The sequence below is a fragment of the Canis lupus genome, chromosome 31 (genome assembly GCF_003254725.2).
Source record: "Canis lupus dingo isolate Sandy chromosome 31, ASM325472v2, whole genome shotgun sequence".
Taxonomy (NCBI): Eukaryota; Metazoa; Chordata; class Mammalia; order Carnivora; family Canidae; genus Canis; species Canis lupus.
The window spans coordinates 21,992,096-22,011,063 of NC_064273.1; the positions used below are offsets into that span (position 1 = coordinate 21,992,096).

An 18,968-nucleotide genomic window follows, 5' to 3' on the forward strand; every position below is an offset into this window, starting at 1 on the left:
GTGCTGGGGAATATGCAACGATAAAATAAATTCATTCGCTGTTGATACCTTACTGTAAATAGTATTAAACGTTATTGAGATACCTTTTAAGTACTGTCAAAACATTCTTATCTTTTAATCCAATAATCCAAATTTTGGAAATACACCTTCAAGCCATTATTATATAATATGGGAAGAAATCTAGGCCTTCTAGGAAAGTGTGGCCTTTGTAACATAAAAAAAAAAAAAAGAAATGTCTGATCGGGCGCCTGAGTGGCTCAGTCAGTTAAGTGTCTGACTCTTGATTTCAGTTCAGGTCATGATCTCAGGGTCGTGAGACTGAGTCCTAAGGACAGCTCCACGCTCAGTGGGGGAGTCTGCTTAGAATTCTCTCTCTTCCTCTCCCTTTGCTCTGCCTCGCTCATGTTCTTTCCTTCAAATAAAAAAAAAAAAAAGTCTGACAATGGTCACATGGATGCACAAACTCTGAAGGAATAGATATAAAGATTATAAATATTTTCTGAATATTAAAATATTTACAAATAAAAATTTGGTATTTTAGCCACAACTAAATAAAAACATATCCATATGAACAAAACCAAACAGGAACACAAAATTTACAATGAGGGCAAATTACAGGCGATTTTCCATAACTCAAAACCTTTAGAAAAAGTATGATACATGTAATGGAAAAATATTTTCAGTGAAGATAGTCTCCCATGCCTCTAAATATATTGAAAATTTCCAAACATGATCATTTTGCCCTAGAAAATATGCTGATTATTTATTGTAGTCAAAATGGAAAGTATTAATCCTAAGAAAGGGAAAAATATTTGACATAGTGATTAGAATTAAGGAAGTAACTGGGTACAAATAAGAAGCCTCAATCATCTATCATATTTGAGTGCATTTTGATGATGGTCTTTTAAGCTATGGATGCAGACATTTGGAAGGTTTGTTTTCATCTCAAACATTTCCATCTGTACAAAAGCTGCACTCGAGGCATTCTCCTGGGGTGTTTGCTTTTCTGTCCACAAGAGATCAGGGGTTTTAAAGTATGATTTTCCAAGCTTTCCAGTACTGAAGAAACCTCTAAACCAGTTACTCAACCTTGTTGTCTATTGACATTTCTCTGAGGTGGGGCTGTGTGTTGTGGGAGGCTTGCAGTATCCCTAATCACCAAATGCCAGGGGCACCTCACCCCACCCCCAGTTGTAGCAACTAAAAATGTCTGTGGATAATTCCAAACGTCCCTTGGGCAGCAAAATCACCCCCAGTTGAGAACCACTGTTCTAAAATGATGTTTATTCATTTTTAAAATCACACAATGCTTGCCAACAGCTAATGGACTGAGCAGATCTCACGACTATAACTTGTACTTCCCGAAATTTTTGCCTACTGTTCTTTCTTTTTTTTTTTTAGTAACAAGCTCCAATTTGACATCAAAGAACAAAAAATGCTTGCTTGGTTCAAATAGGAAAGCTAGTCTAAGAATGGACTTTTATTCAAAAGCTCAAGTAGAGATGGATCTTAACTTCATTTAGAATCCCAATTTCATTTCATTTTATTCTATTTTATTTCATTTTTTTGAAGCAATGAGAAGATAGTCAAGAAGTAACTACACTAATGGTGCTAAGCAGTTGTTGCAAATATTCTGAGGTCCCAGCACTTTTTTTCCTCAGTATTTCAAGCTTAAAAATATTTAGAGACTTCTGATGCAATTTCAGTTAATTATTGCATGTCTGGAATGTTATTTCTTCTTAAGTTTTTGCTTTAAAGCCCCATTAGTTTAACCCTGAGTTTAGCAACTATTTCTGGATATGTATTTTGACATGAATGCCGATTCAATTTACTCAAATACTTGGTGAGCCCCTAGTTTGCAAAAACTAGGCCAAATGTTTAATGTGTAAAGTCACACAGGTCTCCTAACAAATGTAAACCCCTGGTTAAGTACAATAGGCTATTAACACTCAGGTTGCCAGCAGGGTCCACTAGACATAATCTTACCTTCTGAATTTCATTTTGAGCAATGGTTGCTTGTAAGGGTCAATATTTCTGACTTTTTTTTTCCATTTTTAGAGAGATTTTATTTTTAAAAATAAATGAAAAATTTAATAATTTTCTTATTAATTTACTTATTCATTCGAATAAATCACTCTTTATCTTGTAATTATATTTATCAGTCCACTGCAACCTTTCATACACCTAAAATTTTTTGCAGCATTTTCCTATTTTTAATATACCAACAATTATTTCACCACTATGCATGAACTATTTCCAACCATGCTGAATCAGACCAAATAATACGAAAATGAAAGGATGAGGGACTGCTCACAAGAATGAGGCGACAGAGAAATCACAAGTTTATTCCTGTGTTACCCAAATATTACATCACCTTTCCAGAAGGTATAAAGAAGTCAGTAGACTTCCATCGAACACAACCAAAATTCACAAATGTTCATTTTCCACATAAGCAAATCGGACGAAAGTGACAGGAGGTACTTCACAAATATTAAATATATCAGACTATGAGTGACATTGATCACAGAAGCAAGATCTCAGACCATGAGTCTTCAGATGACAATATCCAAGATGGATTTTCTCAGGCTCAACAACTGAAAGCGAGCACTGTCAGAGTTCTAAGAACAAAAAGGAAAGCGTTCTCATCTATGTAGTCATTAACAGAAAGATGGCACCATTCACTGTATTTGCTAAGGAGATGTGTGACAGTATTTTCTCCTCTTTTGTATGCTTGCACAGAAGATTCTATCATGTTTAGGCCAAAAAAACTTTTGGGTACAGTTTGGAAGTAGACAAATATCAAAGATGGGAGTGCCAACAAAGGTGATCAGCAGTAAAGAACTAATGTAGAAATGAAAAGGAAATAAAAAGGATTAATGATTCTAATAGGTGTTCATAAATCCAAACTTAGAAATATTTTGTAATTATGTATAGAAAGTAGCTGTTCACTCTTCAACAAAATTATGAATTCTCCAAATCTTAAAAGTATTGATTTTTTTACAGTTATCAAGTGAAAATGCAAGAAAAAACCCAAGAAGTACAATAGGCTGTAACCTAATAGAGATGTTATTTTAAATCTGCAGTCAGTATTTATAAGATGAATATATTTCAGGTTAATACACAGCAGGTGATGGATTAGCAGCTAGTTGCATTCAAAGAATACTGCCCACTTCAGAAATCTCTACCTTCAAAATCAGGAAAATATGGAATAAAAATCTGGGTTTATTATATTTAAATTTTAATTCAAATTAAGATTTACTATATTAACTCTTATTAAAATTTCTAAATGAAGTTATTTTTCACTCTCCCTTTTGTCTTACTTTTGTAAAATAATTTAAAATATAGGAAATTATACTAATATAAAGGGTTCTCAGTACCCAGATAAGTCAGTGCTGCTGGGCTGGCTGTTTGCATTTTTTTGAGAGAGAGGAGAGGGATGGCAGAGGGAGAGAGAATCTTAAGCAGGCTCCATGCTCAGCAGGACAGAGCCTGATAGGAGGCTCGATTTCATGACCCTAAGATCATGACCTGAGCCAAAAACAAGAGTTAGATGCGTAACCAACTGTGACACTCAGGATCCCCTGGGCTGGTTTTTAAAATGGATTTTATTTTTAAGGAATCTCTACACCCAGCATGGGGCTTGAACCCAGAACCCTGAGATCAAGAGTTGCCTGGGCTGGCTCTTATGATAAAGTGCAGGGCAAGGCAGTCAGAAGCAATTCAGCTGACTGGGCTCACTGGGCATCATAAGGTATGGTGTTCCCAGGTGTGCACATGTGCACACACACATACACACACACACAGCTGTGCCAAAGAAAACTCTCCTGAGCTACAAAATACAGCTCAAAGATGGGCATGGTGAGATGCAGTCAAAAGTAGTCAGTCAACCAGATGTGTTTTAAGTGGCTTTTTTTCCTAATTAAAAAAAAAAAAACATATATATATATATATATATATATATATATATATATCATCTCATTATCTAAGAAGATATATTACATTACCTCTCATTACAGTCTCACCAATTTTGCAACCCTGAAAGCAAGAAACTATGTCATTTGAGATTCTTTTTTGGGGGGTAAGAATGTAAGAGCTTACTTCCGAGAGGAAATGTGCTATTATAAAAGAAAGAGAGGGTCTTCCCTTATGTTACTTGCTGTACAAATTAAACAAGCCCTGTGGATGATATGGTTTTTCGGTCAGATTCTACAGTTCCAGATGGGAGCAAACTGGCTCTCCAGATCTGCACTGCCAAGGCCAGCCTGCGTGCATACATTAGTCTCCTAATGAATTTTCCCATAGAAAAATCCTTACCCATGATGACTGGAACAGGTGCACTATTACCATAAACAAGTTACATTACTGAACCCTTAAATAGGTATTTTGAGGTGGTCTGAGAACTTAATCACTGTAACCCTGGGGAAATAAATACTGAGCTAATATTTACAAAAGACTCTGGGAACAATAACGGACTTGTCTGCATTCAATCATTTGAAACACTTACTTCTTTTCCAATACAGTCACAAAACAGCTCATCCCACAAAGAATGCTTTCCTAAACGCTGCATCACCAATTGGAACACACTCGCCTTCTACCAAAACAAATCTCATTAACTACCAACAAACAGAGTATATTAAACTGTGGATCAAATTTTGTTTCTGGGGAAGATGATAGTGATACTTCATTTTTTCCTCTTCAAGAACTGTCATAGAGTGTCCCCCAAGGATGTTTTAAGTAAGATGTGTTAAATTTCTGTTCTGATTCTGCATTTCCAGTGTCATAGGAGGCCTACCTCCTGGAACTAGGAAGTGCCAGCTGGCAGGAGCCCAGTATGTATGCAGGTCAGTGATATAACACCTCTTACTTGGCCTACTTGCTTTGCCAGATGAGAGGGTATCTCCATACCTGGAGAGTAACCAAAAAACAGACTGAAAAATAAAGTGATATAAGGGATTTGATATCTTAATTATATTAAGCTCAAAACAATTCTTTTAAATTTTAAAAACATGGGACAGTTAAAAAGTAATAAAAAATTAAGAATTCAACCTTAAAATACATCACTAGTTTATCTATATAAACCACTGTCTTAATGGAAAACAAAGAGTGATTAGAAATTTGAAGTATCTGGAGCTGCAATGTCCTGTTCAGTAACCACTAACCAGGTGTAAGCACCTGGAATGCAGCAAATCAGAATGAGACGGAGTGTAAGCATAAAATACATGCTAGATTAAAGACTCTGTGTGAAAGAAACAAAAAATATAACCTCATTAGTAACCTTTTCATTCTGTTTATGTGTTGAAGTGATAGTATTTTGAATACACTGGATTAAAGAAAATGTTATTAAAATTGATTCCCCAGCTTCTGCTTGCTATTTTAAAAATAACTCTCAGGAAGTATAAACCGGGGTATCTGGCTGGCTCAGTCAGTGGAGCATGTGACTCTTGATCTCAGGGTTGTGAGTTCGAAGGCCCACAATGAGTCACAGAGATTATAAATAAATAAACTTAAAAAAAAAAAGAGTATAAACGTGCACTATGTAGCACACGTTATATTTCTACAGGACACATCTGCACTAAAACACAAGGCAATTCTATAACATCTATTCTTGGACTATGAAGTCCTTTCCAAAAGCTATGAAATTTTTTTTAAATAAATAATTGAATTTGGCTGATATTTCTTGAAGACTAGTGTGCCAGATATTTTTGGTGTCTAAATTATAGTTTAGACTCTGTCAGATAAAAAAGAGAAATGGCTATAATTAATTAGGAGAAAAGCCAGTATCAGTAAAATAATACAAAGCAAGAATGGGAGAATGAAGCAGAGTATTTGAAGGGATAATCAGAGAAGACTTGTAAAGGAGGTGTCTTTTTAAGTGAATGTTAAAAAATATATAGGATTTTGGGCACCTGGGTGGCTCAATGGTGGAGTGTCTGCCTTTGACTCAGGTTGTGATCCCAGGGTTCTGGGATTGAGTCCTGTATCAGGATCCCTGCAGGGAGCCTGCTTCTCCCTCTGCCTGTCTCTCTCTCTGTGCCTCCCATGAATAAATAAATAAATACACACACACACACACACACACACGATCTTACAGGTCATGCTAAGAGGTAGCACTTCAGAATTGACAAATATTTTTATGGCATATTAACACTATCTGATGAAAAAGGAAATGCTTTTTCAGTAGGGCAGAAAGGTGGGAACAACAGCCCAAAGAAAAGGCCATGTGTTTGGGGGTGTCTGTAGATAAGGTGAGGCCCATGCATAATGCTGAAATGCAGGCTGGGGCCAAGTAATGAGTTCTGGATGACCTGTAAGGGAATTTGAACTGGGCTGTAGGCTATAGGAACCATCAAATATTTCCTATCAAGTATCAACAGGATCAGAAATGCAAAATAGGAATGTTACCAAGGCGTGGAGAATTATCTGGGAAGAGAATAAAGAGATTCATGGGTCAGGTAGTATGAACACCAAGTAATGAGAAGTCAAGGTATGATGAGCCCTGTAAGAAAGAAAGTACAAGGGTAACAGGTGCCAGAGAGACACTGATGTGGTAAGGAGTAATCAGAGGAGTTAGTTCAGCAGCAGGTAAAGGATCATCCAAACTCAGGCAGTGGCCAGCCATTCAGGAAAGATCTGTAGGTAGAGGTGAAGGAGCCAATGTCCGGCAGCCGAGCATTAACAGAATGGATCTGTGAATAGTGTATAAGCATTGGAAGAGATGCTCCACATCACATCATCAGGGAAATGCAAATTAAAACAATGAGATACCACTATGCACCTACTAGAATGGCCCAAATCCAGAACACTGATGACTCCAAATGCTGCTGAGAAAGTGGAGCAACAGCAAGTGTCACTCATTGCTGGTGGGCATGCAAAATAGGACGACTGTGGAAGAGAGTGTGCCAGTTTGCCCATAAAACTAAACATACTCTGGGGCACCTGGATGGCTCAGTCAATTGAGCATCTGACTCTTGACTTTGGCTCAGGTCGTGATCTCCGGGTCCTGAGATTGAGCCACGCATCAGACTCTGCGCTGGGCATGGAGACTGCTTAAGATGCTCTAAATCCTTAAAAACAACAACCACAACATAACAAAACAAACAAAAAAACCCCCAATATACTCTTACCATACGATCCAGCAACTGGGCTCCTTGGTATTTAACCAAAGGAGCAAAAAAATTAGATTCACTCAAAAGCCTGCACATGGATGTCTATGGCAGCTTTATTCAGTGCCCAAACTTGGAAGCAATCAAGCTGTCCTTCAGTAGGTGAGCTGATAAACAAACTGTATACATCCAGACAAGGGAATGTTATTGAGCGCTAAACAGAAACAAGCTATAAAGCCATGAAAAGACATGAAAGAACCTTAAATGCACGTTACTAAGTGAAAGAACCGCATCTGAAAAAGCCTACATACTGTCTGATTCCAACTACGTGACATTCTGGAAAAGGTAAAACTACGAAGACAATAAAAAGATCAGTGGTTGCCAGAGTTGAGAGGCTGAGAGGGATGTGGGGGTGGAGTACAAAGGATTTTTAGTGAAAATACTCTGTATGGTACCATAATGATAGCTACATGTCATTACACATTTGTCCTAACCCACAGAATCAACACACCAAGAGCGAGCCGAGCCCTATGTGTAAAGTAGGGATTTGGGATGTACCACTCTGGTGGGAGCTGTGGATGTTGGGAGAGGGTACGGATGGATGAGAGGGGAAGGGCAATGGGAGCTCTCTGTGCCTCCTGCTCAGTTTCACTGTAAACCTAAGAATACTTTAAAAAAAAAAAAATCTTGATTAAATTTTAAAAATCCAAGAAAGGGAGTAGAGGTAATCAAGTAGTATTCAGATAGAACATAATTATAAGAGGGAAAATGAAAAACAAAGAAATGGAAGAAGGTACAGAGAGATGTTGAGAGAGAGAAAATTTATTAGTTCACTTGATTAAGATGTAGGAGAGCCCACCAACTCCCAGGTACCATGATGTAGGAATTCACGATAAAGGGCTGTGAAGGGGTCCTCTGTGGAGCATGGAGAGTGATGCTGTGAACCAACAGGAATGAAGGTAGCTTGGATCAGCAGCTATGTGGAAGGTGATAAGTCATCAAATAGTGATAATTAGGCACATCTCCTAACACTAAGATCCGAGCTGATATTACAGCATGAATGAAAAATGGGATTAACTAGTAATTAATTACAAGACATGGTATATCAACCTTACAAAACTGAGAAGCAGTTAAAGGGAGAAATTTCTTTTTTCCGCAATATGAAAGACTGCCAAAAATATGGTGAGAAAATGTGAAGGGTTATCAACAAGTCTAGGATATTCAAATGAATATGTAAAAGTGATTATCCACTGGATCCATCCAAGTTATAAAGGACCTTTCCTCCCAATCAAAAAAGAAAAGGAAAAAGAAGAGAAGAAATGAAAAGAAAAAAGAAAAAGAGGACAGTCGGGGCGCCTGGGGGGCTCAGTGAGTTGAGTGTCTGACTATTGGTTTCAGCTCAGGTCATGACCTCAGGGTCCAGGGATCCAGCCCCATACTGGGCTCCACACTGAGAGGGGAGTCTGCTTGAGGATTCTCTCCGTCCCCTTCTGCCCCTCCTGCCACTTGTGTGCATGACTGTGCATGTGCATGCTCTCTCAAATAAAGAAATAAATCTTTTTTTAAAAAAGTAGGTTTTATAAGACATTAAGAAATGTATTAGCTGAGAAAGAAAAGGGGGCCTGGCAAAAGCCTGTCACTCTCAGGATACAACAAAAATATATATTCTTAATTATAAAAGTTCCTTCTACACAAATGGTCACAAATGGTGGATTACCAACCTTGATACAGGGTTATAGGTGCACAGCTAATTCTAATTTTAACAGCGGTCATGGAACTCTCTTGGTTTACTCGCCATTATTTGGGTTGTTTCTTAAACACAGAGTCAATTCAGTGACGGGAAATGAGCAAGCATCAGACTATGACAAAAGAAAAACTTCAAATTCCCTTTCTAATACTGGGTGCACTGGCATAAGGTATTAATAACCCTGATGACAAGAATTTTTCAAGGATTCATTCTGAAGCTTTCAAATCTAGAAATAACTAAGGAAAAGATATGCAAAAACTATCATAAAAGCAGTAAGAACTAGGCAATTCCAACTTTTAGGCAAAGCGGCAATTAAACCAATGGACACTTCTACACCTGCCTCATGGAACAGGTAGGGGACCAGCCATAGCCCAGAACTCAATCAAACAATCCCAGGGAAAAAAAGCTCAGATGCTTTCCCAGTTGCAAAACCTGTTCTCCCTGATGTTTCCTGACCTCGGAGAAGTTTATTCACTGAACTATCAACTTGTATGGAGAGAAATATTGTGAAGCATACAGCTGACTGTCCCCTTATTTCTTTCTCTTCTTCTATTTTTTTTTAAAGATTTTATTTATTTATTCATGAGAGACACAGAGAGAGAGGCAGAGACATAGAGAGAATAGCAGGCTCCCTGTGGGGAGCCTGATATGCGACTCAACCCCAGGACCCCGGGATGATGACCTGAGCCAAAGGCAGATACTCAACCACTGAGCCACCCAGGCCATCCTTTTTTCTCTTGTTCTTTGTAATTTACTTGTTTGTTTAGCTTTATGTCCCGCTACCCTGAACACAATTTTTCTAAATCTAGCAAAAAACAAAGGAGCTTAACTCACAAAAAAAGTTATGGTAAAATTGGATAACAGCCACCAAAAAGAAGCCTGAGTGGCTTAGTCAGTCAAACATTTGACTCTTGGTTTGGGCTCAGGTCATGATCTCAGGGTTGTGAGGTTGAGGCCTGAGGTGGTTTCCACACTCAGTGAGGAATCTGCTGGAGATTCCCTCTCCCTCTCTGACCTTCCCCCTCATCTCTCTTTCTCTGAAATAAATCTTAAAAAAAAAAAAAAAATGAGTTCCTCAGTGTATAGACACATATATTTGTAAAATGCAGTTGTATCTGTAAAATTTTTTTTAAAAATTCTACATAATACATTATAAAAATATTCCTACCTGATTCTGTAAGTCAGAAAACTTGATATTAATAACCATTAGTCTTAATTCATACTTAATGTTCTTTTGGAACATCTGTGACACCAGGGAATATCTGAGGGAATCCTGAAGGAAAGTGGGATCATTGCCACTGGGGAACAACAGAACATGAAACTGAAGATGGAACCAGATGGTCTTTCTAATCCCCAAATTCTAGTTTTATAATTTTATGAACTGAATAAGATGTTTGCTTTTAATAAAAAATAAGAATCCAGAAGTTATGGGATTAAGATCCCAAAGAAAAAGAGATGAAAATATAATTCTTAACCATCGTGAAACCAGGGACAGTGAAAGAATTTTAAGCAAACACTTCTGAATGCCTCTGACTTCATTCACTAAGGAAAAGATGATTAAAGACCAAAAAACCCACAAAGACAAACAAAAAAAGCCCAAAGCAACCCTTCTTAACAAAAATTCAGATTTTGCTAATGACTGATTAGATAATCCTAAAATCTTGTCTAAAAAACATTTCTAAGGTGTAGACCAAAAGAGAAGGCCAGTCAACTCACTTAGATTTCAATTCTCCATAGAAATACATCTTATACAATCAGTGGAATTTTGATGCCAACTTTGGAGATACAAATAAAATAGTTAAAATTAACTCAGTGATGGCTATTTAATTAGATTAAAAATTAAACCGTTGGCCATAACCATAACAGGAGTTCATGTTAGGATTTTTTTTTTCTCATAACAGCAAACATTAACAAGGGTGGGCAGATATGCCTTGAAATGAGAAATGCAAAGATACGTGTATAGAAGAAACAAAAGTGTGTGCTAGATGTTCTAGTGACTACGAGAGAACAAAGGCCACCTTACCTCCCATCTGCATAGTCTGTATCTGCTCCACCCCACCAGACATCTGAGTCATCCTCCTCTGCGTCTGCTGAGTCAATATTGTCACTTTCTTCGGCCAGCGGGCAACATACAAATTCCACCCCTCGGAATTTGTCAATTCCACAGGGCAGCAACATGCCATAGTCGTGCAAGTTGGTACTCTTCTCACTACAGGTCTACAGAAGGGAAGGAGAAAAAAAAAATAGTGAGGGAGGCAGAGTAGATTTGCTTCATTGTAAGAAAATCCCAAATATAATATTCAACACAGAGACTCAGTATATCAAGAACCAGTCTAACAATGGAAAGGGCCATTTGCTGTTTTGAGTGGGTTTACAAATTTCTTTAGCACAGACTACTTCAGTATTCTTATTTTGTAACTTATTTAATAAGGATATGTTGTTATACTATAGAAATTAATAAAAACAACTGGAATGGAAACTTTGGGAAATAAGATATAGAATGCATTGTGCATGGAGAGAACCAATGCTCTGTGGTGTCATTGGTCTATCAGGAAGACATATAGCTCCATGAACATCCCCAGCATACTTCCACGTCCACTTGAGATGGAGGTTTGTCTCACACGGACATATCTTATTCTAGACATTCAAACTCTCTTGGCTCACTTCCAGGATGACAAAGAAGAAAAGAAATTATCCTCTGCCATGGATCAAAACTTATAGTCTAAATTAGAGATTTCTCCTTCAACACTCTTGCTTTCCTGGGATTTTTGCTACATTTGTGCAAATCAAAATTAGCATAAAGCTTTGAAAGCGTTCACTGGTGACAGGGGAAAGATTAATAATTCAACACATACAGATAAACAATGAAAATATTACAGTGTATATTTTGACTTCAAAGAATTAAAGTCATTTTTGTTTCTTAGTAACAAAATATGTTTTGTTTTCTAACTCAAGAACAAATGAAAATGAAGTTATCAGATGGGTAACTGAGCTTCAAATTGTCTGGTCTGTTTTCTTAAGATCTAGAAAGCTCTTAAACCTCCAAAACACATTTTTCTATAAAAAATTTTTTGTTTTGCAGTAAATCGGAGCATATTATTTTATAAAAGGCAAAATTAATGCTAATTCTTAAGGGGTGTTTCCTGCCTAACAACTTCAAAGCTATCTGAGCTAGATCAGGATTTCTAACCATCAGTACTATTGATATTTTGGATCAGATAATGGAGGAGATGGAAGAGAGGCCATCTGTTCAGTGAAGAATGGTTAGTAGAATCTCTGCCTTCTAGCCCCCGAATGCTAGAAGCACCACCCCTGTCAATTAGGACAACCAAAATTGTCTCCAGACATTGCCACATGTATCTGGGGAAGGGTGAGGGAACAAAACTGACCTCACTTGAGAACCTCCTGACAGAGGAGCCTAATTCTAGGAGACTGATCTTCCACAAAATCTACATGTATTTATTAGAAAAATTTCATAATATATGAAAGGGACAAAGCAGTTTTGAAGTTGATAATAAAATGTAACCGCTTATGCTGTTTCACGTTATTAATCCACTTTGCCAAAAGCAAGGAGTTAACAAAAGTTAGGAATGGTTCAACCACCATGGAAAAGTGGAAGTGGCAGTGTGGCATGGTCAAGGAGAAATTGGATGGCATAACTTAGAAACTGGTGGCATTGGACAAGTTACTTCCTGTTCTCGCACTACATTCCCCAATAGATGACAGGAGAAAAGGTCATGTTAGAAAAACTCTGTATATGACAAAAGAAAACAAGAGGCAAATGAAAAATAATTTGGGAAAAAAGGTACCTTGTAAGGTTTATGGAAGTGTAAAGATTATAGTTTCCAATTTATAAAACACAGCATAGACACATAATAAATCTAACTAAGCCAACCTGGTTTTGACTCCTGAAAATTGCTCATGGATAGTTTTTTCTTTTCTAAATAATAAATATAACTTCTTTATCAATGTGGCTACTACTTGAAAATCTCTTCTAAAATGCCATTACATATGCTCCTAGGGAATCTTCCCCTTAGGAGAAGAAAGATTGTCTAGGTCGGTACCTCTTTGGCGACGGTGTGCCAGTGAAGGTGGGTTTCACAAACATCCATCCTCTCCTGGTGTAAGAATTTGCACTTGTCAGGAACAAGGAGGGCATCACTGACAAACTCACCAACTGCAAGAAAGGGAAAACGCTTCATGTCATTCCGTCCACATCATGGGGGGCTTGTTACTGGGTTGGTATCAAGGAAAGATGGGCTAAAGTACTTCAGAAGTTATACAGCTTTTTCAATGATGAAGCAAACAATACAAGAAAGACTGGTGCCATTAGAATGTTCAATCCTGTGTCCTAAGCCCAGTTCCTTGCCACATTCAACCTTGATGGTTAAAGTACTTCCCACATGTTTTAAGTGAAATTTTTATTTAATTAACGTGAGGCTCTGACTGCAAAGTTAATTATGTAAAAAGCTGCCATTCAATTACAACATGGGGGGAAATACAGATTGACACTGCCTAGGCAATCATTTGAGTGCAATCAACATGTATAATTGTCCACCCCTACTTCTTGGACATTTCCTCCATCTGGAAGCTAGTAGAAAATTTAGTATTTTTCTACTCCCTAAAAAAACAAAATCTATATATGTATATGTTTAAAGGTCTCACACACACGGCTTAATTCAATTAAAATGTAAACACTGTTCCTTAGATTTTTGCTGTATTTTTAAAGAAAATGTATAACCTGCAAATTATTTCTAGCATAATCGGTACTGCAGATACAAAGATATTACATAAAGTCCTGCAAGAACGCTTACATTGTTATGAGTATAATAATTGGATAATTATAGAATGTAAGCTATGAACTTAATTTTCATTTGTTTTGTTCCTAGAGTAATCCCAGCTTGCACACAGCAGGCAACAGATATCCTGATGAATGAAGATGTTAAATGTAATGGAGATGAAGAAGGTGCTGGGCCTACAGAGTGAACACATCTGCTTGGATGCACTGGGAAAGAACTCAAAGTGGAAGTTACATCACAGATGAGTCCACATGGATGAGTAAGAGGATGCCGCGCAGAAAATGAATGAAGTCCTGAGATGTAAGTAGAATGTCTATCTTGTTTATTAGCCTTGCACTCCTGATCCCTGCCCAGTTGTGGCAGATATGACCATCCTGGATAGATGGATGGATGGCAAAAGGCATCTGTGCCAAAGAGAGAGAAAAGAAAGGGCGAGGCATATGTGTAGAGGAGACAAAAATCCAACATGGCTGGAACATGAGGTAAGTGTATAAAAGGGGGCAGAAATAAATGAGACTGGAGGAAGATGCTAGACTCCTGATTGCAGAATCTAAAGTTCTGGATACCATTTTGGAGGCAACCTAGGCCAAAAGATACTTTAAACAGGAATGACAGGCTCAGGTGTGTTTTTCTGATAGACTCTTTAATCAAGTGATGGTAGGGTGACCACAAGAGCAGGGAGACAAGGGCACTGCCATCCTTCAGGCATGACAGGTAAGAACAGATTTAAGCCAAAGACAAGTAAGCGGGAATACCAGTTGTCCATACTCCAACGAAGAAAATGAACTGTTTCCTTACACAGTATGTTAACACAAATTTTTCTGAAATGGACCATAAAGAGTGATGAAGCCTCTGAGAGGGAAAAGAGAAAAAACTTTTTTATTCTTGTTACAGAAAAGTGTTCTTTAAAACTTTCTATCTGTAAGGTTTTTTTTTTTTTTTTTTGAAGATTGTTTTTATTTATTCATGAGAGAGAGGCAGAGACATAGGCAGAGGGTGAGGCAGGCTCCCTCCGGGGATCACGACCTGGGCCAAAGGCAGACGCTCAACTACTGAGCCACCCAAGTGCCCCCGTAAAAGTGTTTAAATTTGGTCTGTTTCTAGCTCAAACAGGCAAGATGTTTCATGGTATTTAAGTACTCATTTTAAGGAACAGTATTTAGATAAAAAACCTAAGCAAATCATAGGGGATGACGGACCTTTCATCTTGTCCTTCCTTAAATCTTTAAGACAACCTTTGATGCCTACAGTATTGTATTGTGAGTTAAGAGAATGCACAAATGAGACATGGTGCTCCCAAAGGATGTGGGTGGTACTTGTGGCCAAGGAACCCACAGGTCCTGGGACCTTTTGCCATAGCAGTGGCTGGGGCTTCATGGGAAACACTGGGCCTCAGCTCTGCAACAGCTGTGTGACACATCTCTAATAATATCAACCTCACTTCCCAGGGGAGAAATGCCTGCCAAGAAACGTGTCTAAGGCCACCCGCCCTTAGGAGATTATAACCTCGCCTCAGAGATGAACATTAAGATATATACACAGTATAGGGAAAGAAATAATAATAATGCAAGTGACACATTTTCCCCCCTTTACTCTTACACAGAATACTAAAAAACAAACCAAAACAACCAACAACCAAACTAAATCCTGGATGAGTTGGAGGATTGAAAATAAAAGTAATCTCATCCAAAGTCAATACAAGGGGATCCCTGGGTGGCGCAGCGGTTTGGCGCCTGCCTTTGGCCCAGGGCGCGATCCTGGAGACCCGGGATCAAATCCCACGTCGGGCTCCCGGCGCATGGAGCCTGCTTCTCCCTCTGCCTATGTCTCTGCCTCTCTCTCTCACTGTGTGCCTATCACAAATAAAAAAGGAAAAAAAAAAAAACAAAGTCAATACAGGAGGATTCTTCATGGTTTCTCAGGATTAGGCAATCAAGTGTAGCTGTCAGTAAGAATCCTTGACACCTCAGCATTCCGATTTTCAAGGCCACAGAGGGAGCAAGAAGTGATCGAAGGCTTGAAGATGCTGCTTCATTTACTGTTTGGTGAGTCAAACCATATCTACAAATGTCCAACACACTAAGTGACTTTAAAAGAATTTTTTTTGCAATTATTGGAAAGATTAAATGCCTGGCCCAAGGCTATTAAGTCAGATAATGAGACAATCAGGGACAGGTGTCAGATACTTTCAACCTTGAACTGAAAGAGTTTTTGCAGCATAAACTGGCTAATAGTGTGTCTGGTTTTACTTTGCTGGAGGCCAGTCTGCTGAGGACACAATTTTACTGCAAAGCCAAAGTCACTGAAAGGTATTTGCCTTGGTGAAACCTCATGTTCATCAAAAGAACATGTATTGCATTCATTTGTAAAAAGATATTAGAATTCTTTTTTAATTTGCAAAAGGACATTTCATTTAGCATTGTAAAGATGCTCTTAGGTTTCTAATAATGTATACAGCCAAGAAATATATGCCTCCCGAATGAGACTTTTTTTTTTTTAAGGATAAATACTGGTTATTTAATAAGCCCTCAGGACTAATGGCAAAATAGGAAACTCATTATACTCTAACATTAGAATAAAATTTGGCAATGACTTTGTGGTTTTACAGCCCTGCTTAAATTACTTTCAAAATTGATGAAACAAACCAGAATGTTACACATCAGAAATTTTAAGCAATTAAATCACAAAAATCTGTTAAAAATTTTTAATAAAGAATTAAAGAGGAGTGGTAAGAATATCCTTTCTCACAATCTAGTTTAGTTTAACATGGTTTATAGTCTCTCCCCTTTTTAATTCTAAAAGAATTATTCTTAAAAATCTATGATACAAGAGGAGACATATGGCAACTCTCTGTACTATTCACTCAATGTTGCTGTGAATCTAAAACTGCTCTAAAAAAACAGTTTTTTAATTAAAAAAAAACAAAAAACAAAAAACAAAAACCCTGATAGTACATACCTGGAGGTTCCATCTAAAAGTATGTATGCTTTTATTTTTAAAATAAACCTTCTGGTTTCCTTGGTCTGATCCTTCACATAAAACACACACACAAACACACACACACACAATTTTTAACATAATTCAAGTGAAAGAGATCAAAATGAATTAAGTGCCATAATGAAAAACCATGTTCCTATTTATGCTGACCTCTGGGACATCTGGCACCATTTGATCTTAGTGGATAAATTCATCAGTATATACTGTGCAAATTTATCGATAAGCATACAATCTGGTCTCTTATTTAAAAAAAATTACAATTTATGTCACGCACTCACGCACATACACACACTCCAGCTGAAAGGGGATTTTCAAAGCTAATGAACAAGATGTGTTGGCCAAAAAGTCTTGGCAAGATGAACAATAATGCCCAGTTCAACTGGGACTCTGCAGGCCTTAATCTACTGGCTCTTTTGGTGGTCTTTGAGAGGATCATCTAAGCTCAAATTACCTCATTTTGCAGATGGGAGGCAAAGAGCCCAGGTCAAGTGGCTTGCTCACAGAGCCAAATGGCGGTGGACATGGTCTAAAAATCTGTGCCTCTGCGCTCTCCAACCAAGAATGGTAACTCAACTTTTATCGTCATTTAAACTCTGGTCGAAATAAGTTACTTGCTAAATTCTGACTTTCATAAAAGTAGATTCATTTTTAGTAAAATGCTTCAATGTAATAATGTACAATGCAGTCTATTTGACAACAAAACTAGATTTAAAACACCTAGCAAACAAACCATATGAAACAGCAGGGAATGCGTTGCACAGCACAGAACAGGATGTGTAAAAAGCCATGGCTTTAAGACATGATGGGGTGCTTTTTTCTCACATGTCAAGTCTAGTGCTGAGGCTGGGGCTGGTGCAGGTTTTCAATGTCACCCTCATGGTCCATGCTATCCCCTCTTTCTGTACTGCCATCCTTAGCATGGTGGCTTTTGTCTTCATGTTCTATGGTCAAAAATGGCTACAGTTGGGGTGCCTGGGTAGCTCAGGTGGTTAAGCATCTGCCTTTGGCTCAGGTCATGATCCTGGGGTCCTGGCATGAAGCCCCACATCGGGTTCCCTGCTCAGTGGGGAGCCTGCTTGTCCCTTTCCCTCTGCCCCCACCCCACTCTCATGCTCTGTCTCTCAAATAAATAAGTAAATAAAATCTTTTCAAAAAGGGTCACAATTGCATACAGGAAGCAGGCCAAGGGATGATGGTTTTCTGTTTTGTTTTGTTTTGTTTTTTTTTGCCCTCACACAGCTTTGCCATTTCCCATGGGATGGATACCCTCCCTGTTTTCTACATCCTCAGATTACTGTTATCTGGCTGCACTCAGCTGCAAGGGAATCTGTGAGAGTATTTTCAGCAGAGCACACTGTCACCATGAATGAAAAAATGTGGGATTTTTTTTAAAAAGGAAGAGTCACAAATAAATATTAAATTGGCAAGTGGAGGATCTCTTGTGTCATGGAATTCAAATATAGGAATATATTTTTTAATTTCTTTACGCTGCCTTTTCAAAAGGCAGATAATTCCCAGAAGAAGACAGAACTGAGGTATGAAGTGTTACAACTAAAACCACCAGGACTCTGAATTCACAGCACAGGGAGAAATGGGGAGAGGGGACAAATGGATGGTCAGAGGAAAGAGCAAATTTGTGCACAGCTAAATTGTTCAGAGTGGGAGTGCATAGATCGATTAAAAGATTCCAGAACCACACATAAGAACCTCAAGGTACAGAGATCTCAGATTTAAAAAACAGTGTGTTCTGTGAACTTCCAAAGACAAGATTCTGGTGTTGGCCAGAATCACAGAAATGGAAATGGTGGGAATGTCTGAGGTCTAGGGATTTCTTTCTGCCCAAGGGCTGTCCTTCCTTCCTGGTCTCTCAAGAGAGAAAGACGATTCAGGAAAGGGGGATGGGGAAGAGGGTCACAATGAACACTGGTTAGCAATTTTGCAGCTCTCCAAAAGCCTCACATAGGAATGAACTAGCAAGTTCGAAATGGCTATGCAAGTGTGCTGAAACTGAATAATTAAGTAAATGGAGGGTGAGTGGCAGCAGGCTTTCCATGGTTGGGAATTTACAGATTAGCAAGGGGAAGAGGTGGAAAGATCCATGTGGCAATAATAGGGGAGAGCTGGAGATGTTAAGATGAACTCATATTTGGCTTAATATAGACACAGATGCTTGGCTTTAAGAGTATTTACAGATATGTATTAATATAAGGATGAATGTACTCCAGCCTACTGCTCCCTCTGTCAGCTGAGGGGACCCAAGGGTGAAGGCAGTCTGGTAGAAATAAGTATACTTCGCATCAGAGATCAGATGGGATCAGGTGT

General features: G+C 38.2%; 1 protein-coding gene across 11 annotated transcripts in view; it reads right to left on the bottom strand.

Annotated features, from left to right (window-relative positions):
- Positions 1-18,968, bottom strand: part of LOC112661802 (amyloid beta precursor protein) — a 262,644-nt gene that overhangs the window by 140,465 nt on the left and 103,211 nt on the right. For all 11 annotated transcript variants that reach the window (XM_025449933.3, XM_025449932.3, XM_025449931.3 and 8 more), the window contains exons 4-5: positions 12,915-13,027; positions 10,874-11,067 (exon numbers count right to left, since the gene is read on the bottom strand). In XM_025449933.3, the coding sequence (XP_025305718.1) occupies positions 10,874-11,067; positions 12,915-13,027 (307 nt within the window). The remainder of the gene's footprint in view (positions 1-10,873; positions 11,068-12,914; positions 13,028-18,968) is intronic.